Raw genomic sequence first — 13,088 nt, 5'->3', positions numbered from 1 at the left:
AAAGATTAAATGAGCTGATGCATGTAAGGTACTAAAATAGGGCCTGACACAGGGTAAGCGCTCAGTATTAGTAATCACTATCAGAAACAACTTAATCCACTAACATCAGCTGGATGCAAAAAAGCACCAAGGAATTCATCTTTATGTGTGTAGGTGCTATCAAAAACATTTAAGTATGTCAGGTGAGCATGTTAAAGCTGTGCTTTATAATTAAAGAAAATTTTAAAGATACCAAAACGTGTGCATTCATATAGAAATATTCTATAGAGCCACCTCCCTCTTTTAAGCCTGAAATAAGGACCAAAATTGGTTAATATACTAGAACAACAGTTCTCAAAGTTTGCTCTTTGGATCAGTAGCACCTGGAAACATGTTAGAAATGCAAATTATCGGGTCCCACCCAGACCTACTGAATCAGAAACTGAGGGTGGAGCCCAACAATCTGTATTTTAAGAAGACCCCCAGGTGATCCTGATGCATGTAAAGTTTGAGGTTCACTGTACTAGATAGTCCTATACTACATACCTCAAATTTCAGAAATACATAACCACATACACATACACACACACAATCAGAGACATAAATGATTTCAAATAACTATAGGCTGAAAAGACTATTCTGTTAAGTGATATCTAACATAAGCTATTTTTTTAATATGCATAATTTATATATACTAGCAACCTCAAGCTTATGAATGAGAGATTTGTTAAAGATTTGTTCATTGTAAATACATTATTTGGAACTAAGGTCATACTCCCCCTTTAGAAGCAATCTTAAAAACTCGTGTTAAATTCCTAGCTAGGCAACATTAGCCTTTTAAACCTATAAACACATAATGCTTTGTTACAGTGAAATGTTTTTAGGGTAAAAACAATGAACCAAAATTCTAAGTCAGATCATTGGAAAGATTCACTTTTCCTACCACAACCTTAGCAATGAGAGAAGACAGATTTCTTCCCACACTGGGATCAAAATAAACTTTTTCTGCTTCCCTTCTGCCCTTCTACCTCTGCAAAAATAGAGACTAGAGTTAGGGGCAGGCACCAGACACAATTCTGATAGAACAGAGATAAATGAGGGCTGCAATGGAGATGGCAGAGTGGAAGAGAAACAGCTTTAGCACCTGTGTATCCTGATAACAATATTGTATCTGTATATGTTTATACATATGTCTGTATACGGGACTTCTACAAGTTTGATGTTCGGTCTCTTGCTTACAAGTTTATGATACTTGTAGCCAAAGAAAGAATTTCAGAACAAGAGATCTGAACATTAACATTTTCAATGAAAAAGAATAGCATAAAAAAACCAGAATACCATTAGTGGGTAAAAGTAAGATGAGAAAGAGGCTGTTTACATTGTCTCAAAGTATCTCCCCACAGGATACATATTAACAACAAAGAGAAAAAGAATAACTACACTGGAGAAACCTGGCAGCCATCACCTTAACCAAGTGATCGATGTTAACATCACCAGTAATGGGACAAATTTGACTTCACATGCTTCCCAATACGATGCAATGGGAAAAACAAGTACTAGTTAACATGACATCCCTTTCAGACGATAAGGATCAAGATAATGAAACACTGTTATACTTCTTTTTTATATGGATATATGCTATATAATAAATATTATGTATAGTAATGAACTACTTAGCAGATTTCTTCAGCATACCTTTACACAATATAAATTTGTTAACATTAAAAAAATTTATCTACCAGCTAAGTATTTAAAGCCAAATCAAACATCTCAGGTCTCAAGTGATTAATACACAACAGTTGTTAAATTTTCTATATAGTTACTGTAGTCGAAAATTAAAATTAGGTGCAATCGCCAAACACTGGAGAAAACTGCATTTGTGCTTGTAAGGATTTCTAGATTCTTTTGCTTACGTTGCTTTACAATTGAAAAGAAATTGTGTATTCTTTTCAGCTTTAAGACCTTGGTTAGGCAAAGATCTCTTAGAACACAAAGAGCAAACTATAAAAGAGAAGTGCTGTTAAATTGGAATCGATCAAAATTTTAAATTTTTGCTTTTCAAAAGACAGTAAACAAAATGACAAGGCAAATCAGACTGAGAATAAAAGACAACTGAATTTAAAATGAGCAAGAGATTTGAATAGACATTTCAACAAAGATGATTACAAATGGCAAATAAGGGCATGAAAAGATGCTCAACGTCACTGATCATCAGGGAAATGTAAATTAAAAGCACAAAAGATAGAACTACACACCCATTAGAGTGACTAAAATTTAAAAGACTGACACCACCAAGTGTTGATGAGGATGTAGAGCAAATGGAAGTCATATACATTGCTCCCAGGAATGCAAAATGGTAGACACATGTTGGAAAAGTTTGACAAAAAGTTAAACATACACTTACCCATATGGCCCAGCAATCCCATTCCTGGGGAAACAAAAACATATGCACCCCCCAAAAAAAGACTTGTACAAGAATATCCATAGCAGCTTTATTTATAATGGCCCCCAACTAGAAACAACCCAAATGCCCATCAACTGGTGAATGGATAAACTCTGTTATATCTATATAATGAAATATTACACAGCAATAAAGAACTACTGACATGTGCAACAACTGAAATGACTCTCAAAAGCATTAAGTGGAAGAAATCAGACAAAAAAAGAGTACATTCTATACTATCCCATTTATGTGAAGTTCTAGAAAAAGCAAAACCACAGTGACAGAAAGCCTACCAGTGGTTGCCAGGAACCAGCAATGAAGGGAGGGAATTGATGGCAAAGGGGCAAGAGGCAACTTGATGGAATGATGAAAATATCCTATATCATGATTGCGGTGGTGGACACACAACTGTATACATCTGTCAAAACTCATCAAATTGTACACTTAAAATAAATGAGGTTTATTGTATGTAAATTATAACTCAAAGCTAATTTTAAAAAATAATAAGCCAAACATGGAAGCTACCTGTGTCCATTAGCAGATGAATGGATAAAAAAGATGTGGTGTGTGTATGTGTATATATCTATATATATATCTATATAGATATATATATGTGTGTGTGTATATATATCTATATATGTATATATAGATATATATATATATACACACACACACACAATATATCACTCAGCCATAAAAAAGAATGAAATAATGCCATTTGCAGCAACATGGATGGACCCAGAGATTACCATACTAAGCGAAGTAAGTCAGACAGAGAAAGACAACTATATGATATCACTTATATGTGGAATCTAAAAAGATGATACAAATGAACTTATTTACAAAACAGAAACAGACTCACAGGCATAGAAAACAAACTTATAGTTACCAAAGGGGAAGGGGGAGGAGGGATAAATTGGGAGTATGGGATTAACAGATGCACACTACCATATATAAAATAGACAAACAATAAGGATTTACTGTATAGCACAGGGAACTATATTCAATATCTTGTAATAAACTATAATGGAAAAGAATCCAAAAAAAGAATATATATACATATATATATATAATATATATATATATGTAGAGCCAAATCACTTTGCTCTACATCTGAAACTAACACAATATTGTAAATCAACTATACATCAATAAAAAAAAACAATAACATAAAGTTACCCTTGGGGTAGTGATTAGAAGGGCATTTAAGGAAAACTCTGGGGTGCTAGTACTGTTCTATTTCTTGATCTAAATGGTGGATACATGGGTGTTTAGTTTGGAAAATGTCACTGAGCTGTACAATTATGGTTTGTGTGCCTTCTGCATTATGTTTTATTTCAATAAAAAGTTTACTAAAAAAAATAAACGAATGGATCCTGAACAGTCTGAGGTTGAAGGGACTTCGCACAAATAATGGCAATGATTCAAAACTGCAGCCAAGAAAACAACTGAGCAGAAGAAAAGCAAGAGGAAAGAATGTTGAATTAACCACTATTTATAAGGGGATTCAAAAAGCAATCACACGTCCAAAGCATATTTTCCTATCTGGAGGACTTGACTAATAATGTGGCTGGATTTAAGTTTTTATATATAAATAGTTGGGACACAACTGACTTTCCCCAAACCTTACTCAACATAACCTTTTCTTAAGTTTACTTTCTTTTTATTTCTAGAGAATATACTCAGAACAGTTTCATTCCATAATTTAGTTTTCTGCTTGGAAGAAAAAAAATCTTACTAACCTCCTTCATAAATGACTTGCCTATCCGCACCACTTTTGCGAATAAAATGGGATCGTGAGAAAGGTGAGGACCAAGGTAACAGAACATATTGAAGACGTCTCTCCTCAGATCTTCAAAGCTCTCTGCTTGTTTTGGTGCTCTCTTATTTTGCAAAGCATTAACAGGTGAGCCTTTAGCACCTTTAGGAACGCCAACTCTACAAAAAGAAGGAAAATTTATATATATATAACTATACAATACCCCATTTTAAGTTAACACAATCATATTAATCAGTAAGTAAAACTTTTCTTGCTTATATTTGCTTTCTCTATTTCAACTGTGCCTAACTTCATTATACCAAATAATTTAACTGGTAGAAAAAGACAAAAACAATACTCATTTGAAAAAAAAACCCAGAGCTTAAGAGACTGTTTCAAACTAACTGCATAAGAAAAGGAAATCAGAGAAATGCAGATTCCAAGTAACATTTAACATACATCATATGAATTTGTTTTTAGTTAAATTTGGCCAATATCAGGAATCTGGATATGGGAATGGGGAACAAGGGATGGACCTCAGAGACACAAAGATGAAACAGAAAAATATGGATATAACAACACTGATTCAAGTTAATAAACATTTCTCAATCTGGCTTCCACTACCTAGACTGAATATGAGGTAGGTGGTGGTAGGGAAGGTGAGCAGCATAATGAAAGAGGGTGTGTCACACTAAAAAGGACAGCATGCCCAGAGTTCTCACCTGCTGAGCAGGTGTCCCGCTGTGGAGTCACAGGGGTCACTCTCTGAGAAGAAGCCTTCATGGTCCACAGCCCAGGTGGCACTGAAGGCAGCAGCCAGCAGCTATGCACGAGTCACAAGGCTGGGGCTTTTGAGGCAGGCTCTGATCTGTGGGGCTGAAGCCAGAGCTGCTGCCAGTACTGCTCCTAAGTATCCTGCAAGTAGGCTGAGGGCTAGCGGACTGGTCGACACAGTAACTATGGGATGATGAGAGAGGCTGCACTACCAATTTCCAGGACAGCAGCCTATATGCCAGGAGAGATAAGGCAAGCAGAGAGGCAAAGTCCTCACTCAGAGCCACTCAACCCAGGATAGAGGAAAATTACACTAAGTAAAAACCTTAGGAATTCTCTGCCCCCCAAGAGAGGAGGAAAAGTCAAAAACAGAAGAATGGAGTTTTCACTCTCAACGGAGCAAACCCAACCTAGAAATCTAACATACAGTTTTTAGACAACACTGCAGCACAAATTCTGCAACACCTGGTCTAGATGATAGGACACAAGTCACTGATTAATACCTGCCAAACTGATATGCTCTGTGAATAGTTCTTATCTTCTGATAAAACATACTAAAATATATGCCTGGTTTGAGGAGACAAGATAAATATGCAGATTTTTTTTTGTAGTCCAAAACTATTTCTACCTCAATTAGTAAAGCATACAGTAAACATACCTTCGGTAGAGAGGCTCAATAGTTATATGAATAAGCTTGCAAATAGCAAGGGCTATTAGTTTATGTGAAGCTGCATAGTATGGAGGCATCTGATCCATAATGTTCTGTGCATGCTGCCAATCACCGATCTTTAACAAGGCTTCCAACAAACCAAGTTTTTGGTTGTCAGGTGGCTAAAAAAGAATAATTACAGCAAAGATACTCAGAATACAGACACCAATAAATCTTTATATATATTTCATTTAAAAAATTAAGCCAAACAATACAACAATGTATGTCAACAACAGCTGCCATTCATGGGAACTGCAACAGTATTTTCCTGAAAGTACAATCAAGTTTTTTAGTGATTGGAAAAAAACAACAGGATCTGCTTTTTCATTTAGAAGTCAAAGTATGACAGTTTATAGACTTGGAATTAAATTAGGTCCTACTTAATGTTTTATTGTGCCACAGGGAACTAGAATTCATTCACCTTTGAGAATCCCTTTAGGACTGGAGAGACATTAATACACAGAACACAAATATAGTCAATACGTGTGTTATCTTATTTAGAATACACTCTGAAATTTATATAACAGAAAACATTGCAGCCTCTTTTGGGAAGGTGCCAATCAGATTAAAAACAAAACCACCTTTGCAAATTTGTATTCCAAAAACCAGGTTTCACCACAATCAAAACTAAGAAATTATCCTTCCATAAGTTGATTAACCATCACAAGTTAAATTTCATAATTCTAAATCCAGAAGACAATGTTAATTTTATCAGAATAAACTATATACCTTCTCCACTTTCTCCTCTTCTTTTTCCTTTTCTTTCTCTCGCTCGTCAATTTTATCGGAAGACAGTACAACCATTGTAAGTTTTCTAACAATCTGCTTAGCTTCTACAATTTCTCGTTTGTGTTCGTCCATAATGCAATTATCAGCTGGAAGAAGCTAAAAATGGTTCATTAAAATTTCATAAAACAGCTAATACTATTTGCACATACAAAATGCAAACACTATCTACTCTCTATTGATAAAACTAAATAAGAAGCCTGGCCTATTTATGACCATAATTTCCCTTCTAAATAGGTCTCTCTCCATTATTTTCATATAACCTGACAGGATTAAGTACCTGAATTTTGTACACCTTTTAAACTCAGGTAGCAATTCAAAGTTTCATCTCTTCTGTCTGCCAGAGGTCCTAAATTAATATAATACTACAACAGTGATGCTTACCATTGAATTTATTAGTTTACCCAAGAAAATGTGTACCTGTTCCATTAAAAATATCACAGATTTCCCCTTTAAAGGCCAAACTCCAAATTAAATAAAGTACTACATACGGATCCAATTTGGGAGCGGTAAACTACTGATTGACATAAAGGGGCAAAGTTGATTCCTCTAAATGAAAAATCTCTTGGGATTGACATATATACACTAATATGTATAAAACAGATAATAAGAACCTGCAAAAAAGAAAAAGATTATACTTATGGGTATAGCTCTCAGAGCAGCCCTGATAATTTATACGGGTTTCCTTTATTATTGCTTGCTTCTGTTGTCATGCTTAGAAAATACACACATTTTCTTCTAGTTATATAAAAAAAAACTCTACAAACTCCATTAAATTTCCATGGGATCTAGAAATAAACTTTCCATGTCTATAAAAAAAATAAGTAAAAAAATAAATGAAAAATCTCAAGTCGAAAAATTATGAACAGCCTGACATCTCACTTTTCATTTTCTAGATACCTATTTGACTTAAGTCACAAACTAGTTTCTAGTTTATTACAAAAGAAAAGGTAATATGTGGATAGTTGACCCTCCATTATGAACAAAGGATCAAGTATCTCAAGTTCAGCCATCTTGTATGAGTGGAAGATGGCTAATGTGGACATTTCATAAAATAACCTAGACACATAACCAACAAACCATTACTTAGTAGCTTTTGCTAGGCACTATGGTGAGCTATAAAAGAAGCATTCCTGCCCCTAGAAATGCATAATCTATTTCAGTAGCTAAGTCTAATGCAAAGTAAACAATCAGTAAATAATAAAAGGAGACACAGTGAAATATTAAGCCACATACTATAGACTTTATCCCATTAATCAAAAAAGGGGAGTGGGAGAAAATGCATTATGGACTGGTACAAGGAGGTAAATGAGACTTTTTCTCATTCTTTATTCTCTCCACTGGCAATCAAACCCATTTTTATTGCTTTATTTATATATCTATCACATATCTACCACAAGTCCTCATCTTTTACCTAGTCTACTGCAATTGCCTCTAAAATCTCCCATTACAATGGGTTAAATCTAAGTTTTTAATTATAGTTCTCTCAATTTCTAGTCTTCTGTATTTTGAGAATGTTATTAGGTGTATATAAAGTTACAACGATTATATCTTCCCATAAACAGAACTTTATTATTATAAAGTGACTATCTCTATTTTATCTGACAATAATAATTTCCCTAGTATATTTTTCCCACCATTTTACTTTCAACCTTTCTTTGTCCTTAGGTTTTAGACGTCTCATGTAAACAATAAACTGGTTTTTAATCCCATGTGAAAATCTCTGTCACCTTAACAGGAACACTTAGTCTGCTTATATTTAAAGTTAAACTGAAAAATATCAGTAATAAGTGTATCATCATTTTTGTACTTTCCATTTGTCCTGCCAGTCTACACTTGCCTATAAACTCATACCTACGTCTTCAGATTCTCCTTTTTCTGACCAAGTTTCCATGTTTTCAGTTTGTACATCCCTTCTCTACTCTAAATCTTGAATGGTTCTCTACTATCAACAAGAAAAAAAACCCAAACTCCTTACCATGGCACTTAACAACCCTTCACAGTTTGGTCCCCAACCTAATTCTTTCTCCCTCCTCATTTCTCCTACATACCACCCTAGGCTCCAACCACTCTGAGCTTCCTGCTGTTCCCCTAAGGTGATAGTGAAGCCTTTTCAAACCTCCTGCCTTTATATTAGGTTAATTCTACCTACAAAGCTTCCCACCTTTTAAGCCTGGCCAACACCTACTCATCTATCAAGTTCCCAGTTCAACATCAGTAGTTTGGAAAAGCCTTCCAGAATCCCCCCAAGACAGAGATGGTCACTATCTATTCTGGGCCCTCACAGCACTTTGTGAATACTTCCAATAAAGTACTTATTGTATAATGCAAAATGTTTTCTCCCTCGCTAGACTATGACTGCTTCCAAGGTAGTGATCAAGTTTCATTCAACTCTGTAACCACAATATGCAATGACAGGCAAGGAAGTGATTTCAAAGGCGGTGAAGATGATGTCAGCTTTGGACAGTTCATAGATATCCTAATGCACAACTTAATAAAACAGGAATTTCTATGTTACAAACCTAGAGTTTTCAAACTGACAGGCTAAGCTGTTGCTAAACTAGAGATCATAAATCATAATCACATACACACTCCTCTAAATCCTAGATCCAGCAATAAAAGCACAATACCAGTCATTTATTATCCAGTAAAAACACAAAAGAAGCCATTTTTTTAAAAGTATACGAAAAGTTCCCCATTCATACTGAATGCCTAAAATTAACATGTGGGTGAGAAGGAAGAACTATTTAGGTAATCTCATATTTCCCCTAATTTGTGTATAATACTGAAGTCTAAAACCACATTGATTAGAACTTGGCCTCGCTCTCCATGAGGTATGCCTTACGACAATTAAGAACTTTAACTTCATAGCCAACCTTGAATTCTGTAACGGTGACAAAAGGTATTTCATTTCCATGGTTCCAATGAACTAAATTCATTTGCTTTATAAGGTAAACACAAAGCAGTAATGCAATAGGGCTTCAAAAATTAAGACTTGAGAGCCTAGAACCAATCTTGGAGTGCTATATATGGCTGCCTACTCCTCTTCCCCACCCCTGGGATGAACAACCAAATATTCTTAGCAGTCCACTGGACGGACTTACATGTACATAAAGATCATCTAAATCAATAAGATTAAATTGTAGAAGTACTGCTGCAACTCTGTACAAAGATGAAGGAGTCTCTCCATTTGGTTCCTTGAAAAACAAAAGAAAAGTTTCTATTTAGTGCCTAAAGTACAACTAAAATCATATCCATTTATCTACCAATAATTAAGAACAATTACATCAAATAACTCTACATCAACAATAAGCTTCATTGCTCTTCCTGATCATAAATAACATCCAAATTCAGGACAAAGATATTTATGTGAATATCCCTTTTCACACTGGCACATCGGATGAACACAAGGAAAGCAGTTTCAAAAATGGACACATTTTACAATACATGCTGATATTTGAATAAAATCTGAAACTTGAACAGAATGAGATTTTATACTGCATAATATCTATTTTGGGTTTCTGTTTATATGTGTGTTTTCTTAACTTGGTTTTTCAAGTACTTCTCAGTGGAGATGCAGATAGACAAGACTGACAAATCTGGAAGTACAGAACCATCTGTGTCTGCTTTATACTTTTCTTCCTATTCTTTTATTTCTTGGGGTTTATGCTAAGTATATCTGCTTGCCAGCTGATTTCCCCTTCAAAACAGGTGTCTATACTTAATACACATGAATAATTCAACATTTTAAACAAGGAATGGTCAATTCCAGGTCAGCCCTATGGACCCTATGGAGAAACAGAAGGATCTTTGAATGCTATCAAGAAAACTTTTTCCTAATTTTTAAACTGCTTGGGGTCAGATGAATAGAAGAATGATGTGAGGACAACTAGCAATTATTAAATGGCAAAATGCAAATAAAAAGCAAACAGTGACAATACACTATGTTCTGCTTCTACTCAACACTGAAAATGAGATCTTTGTAAGTAAGCGCCCCCCACAATTGTGATAGGTGTTATGTACATAATATATGAAGCTAACGAAACTAATAGATATCATATAAAAAAGGCATTGTTTCACTGTAATTTTTAAGACAGATAAGTCTTCAACTTAGCAATAGTTTGATTCTAAATGTTTTTTAAACGGTTATTTAGTATCAAAACATTTTCCCGTTAAAAACAAATGGTGGTCACACTTTTGGAACAAACCCACAAAAGCTCACTACCTGACTTGAATCCACCAGGAATATTCTCATTTTTCCCATTATCTCTGTTTAAATGAGTCACAAGAAGCCCCTGACTCTCAGGACAAATGTCAACTCCCGTAAACTGATCTTCATATTGCTCTGCACAATCCCTGTTCTGTCCTATCCTACCTATCCATAGCATTCTTAAAAAACTTCCATGGAATCCTCTGGAATTCATGATCCATCCTCAGCAAAGCCCCATATATCCTGAACCTCTTCTCTAAATATATCCTCTAAACCTCTCCCCCCCCCTTCACCTTGACACTTGAACAAAGACTAGACTCACTAGGAACACCACTCCCACTGTAACCCAGTCAAGTGGTGGCTATTTTCCCCAGACCCCTCACACTACTAGGCCTGGAGATGGGGTATGAATCATCTTTGCTTTTTATAGTTGTTTTCATACTATTCTCCCTCCATGCTCCCTAAAGCTCACCCAGCTCTGAATTTCCTATCACTCACTATCCCTCACTATTGCTGTGATCTAGTTTCATCTGTGATCTAGTTTCATTCTGCTGTGGTCAGAGAAGATATTTTGTATGATTTCAATGTTACAAATGTACTGAGACTTGTTTTGTGGTCTAATATAAGGTCTATCCTGGAGGATGTTCCATGTGTACTCAGGAAGAATGTGTAATCTACTGTTGTTGGGTGGAGTGTTCTATATATGTCTAAGTCTAACTGGTTTACAGTGTTGTTCAAGTCCTCTATTTCCTTATTGATCTTTTGTCTAGTTGTTCTATCCATTAATGAGAGTGAGGTATGGAAATATCCAACAGTTATTGTAGAACTGTCTATTTCTCCTTTCAATTCTGCTAATCTTTGCTTCATATATTTTAAGGCTCTGTTTGGTGCATATACATTTATTAACTGTTGTGTGTTACGTTCTTCATAGGTTGACCCTTTTATCAATACATAATGCCTTTTGTTATCTATTATAAAAAATTTTGTCTTAAAGTCTATATAGCCACCCCAGCTCTCTCCTGGATACTATTTGCACGGGGTATCTATTCCCATACTTTTGCTTTCAACATATTTATATCTTTGGATCTTAAAGTAAGTTTCTTATAGATAACATATAGTTGAATCATGCTTTTTTTTCCCTCTCATTTTATTACAATGAATTTTAACAGTACAGAAAAGTCACGTGACCTTGGTGGGTCTGGATCATGCTTTTTTATACATTCTGCCAAACTCTGCTTTTTAATTATAAAGCTTAACCCATTTACATTTAAATAATTAGTGACAAAGAAGGACTTCCACCATTTTGTTATTTGTTTACTATATGTCTTATATTATTTTTTGTTTCTCATTTCCTCCATTACTGTCTTTTTTGTAGTGTGCCATTTTGATTCCCTTCTCATTTCCTCTTCTATTTATTTTTTAAAGTATTTTCTTAGTGGTTGGTTATCTTGAGTCTTACAATTAACATTTTAAACTTATAATAACCTATTTTGAATTAATATCAATTTAGCTTCATTTTTTTTTTGGCCATATAGCATGGCATGTGGGATCTGAGTTCCCTGACCAAGGATCGAACTCGCTTCCCCGGCACTGGAAGCACAGCATCTTAACTACGGGACCACCAGGGAAGTCCAAACTTAGCTTCAATATTATACAAAAACTCTGCACCTATAAATCTCTATCCCTCCCCCTTTTATAGTGTTATACATTGTGTGCCAATCAGATTTATAATTGTTGTTTTATTCCTTTGTCTTTTAAATCATATAAGTAAAAAGGAGGAGTTACAAACCAAAAAATACAGTAAGACTGGCTTTTATATTTACCTATATAAAGTTTACCTATAAAGTTTCCTTTACCGGTGTTCTTTATTTCTTCATATGACTTCAAGTTACTGCTTAGTGTCCTTTCATTTCAGCCCAAAGGACTCCCTTTAGCATTTCTTGTAGGGTAGGTCTACCAGCAACGAACTCCCCCAGCTTTTGTTTACCGTGGAATATCATAATCTCTCATTTTTGAGGGATAGTTTTGTTGGATATAGAATTTTTGGTTTCATTCTTTTAGCATTTTATATATGCCATCCCACTGCCTTCTGAAGAGAAATCAGCTGTCAATCTCATTGAGGATCTCTTGTATGCAATGGGTCACATCTGTTTTGCTGCTTTCAAGATTCTCTTTGTCTTTCAACAATTTGACTATAATGTGTCTCAGTGTGGTCTCTGGTGAGTTTATCCCTCTTGGTGTTCCTAGAGTCTCTTAGATGTGTAGATTCATATTTTTCATCAAATTTGGGAAGGTTCCGACCATTACTTTCTCAAATACACTTTCTGTCCTTTTCTCTCTCTCCTCTGCCTCTCGGACTCCATAATGTACATATTGGTACACATTTTGGGGGGGGGGTTTCTGGCCGCCCGCACAGCTTGCAGGATCT

The 13,088-nt window shown here is 35.2% G+C and overlaps 1 protein-coding gene across 14 annotated transcripts in view; it reads right to left on the bottom strand.

Annotated features, from left to right (window-relative positions):
* THOC2 (THO complex subunit 2) overlaps positions 1-13,088 on the bottom strand; it is a 103,079-nt gene that overhangs the window by 48,052 nt on the left and 41,939 nt on the right. For all 14 annotated transcript variants that reach the window (XM_022561832.2, XM_022561833.2, XM_089904117.1 and 11 more), the window contains 4 exons: positions 9,555-9,647; positions 6,394-6,549; positions 5,614-5,786; positions 4,165-4,360 (listed from right to left, as the gene is read on the bottom strand). In XM_022561832.2, coding sequence (XP_022417540.1) covers positions 4,165-4,360; positions 5,614-5,786; positions 6,394-6,549; positions 9,555-9,647 — 618 coding nt within the window. The remainder of the gene's footprint in view (positions 1-4,164; positions 4,361-5,613; positions 5,787-6,393; positions 6,550-9,554; positions 9,648-13,088) is intronic.

The sequence above is a fragment of the Delphinapterus leucas genome, chromosome X (assembly GCF_059928025.1).
Source record: "Delphinapterus leucas isolate spDelLeu-1000000601 "Yukka" chromosome X, BTC_Dleu_Yukka2, whole genome shotgun sequence".
NCBI lineage: Eukaryota > Metazoa > Chordata > Mammalia > Artiodactyla > Monodontidae > Delphinapterus > Delphinapterus leucas.
This window is presented reverse-complemented; position numbering and strand designations above follow the sequence as displayed.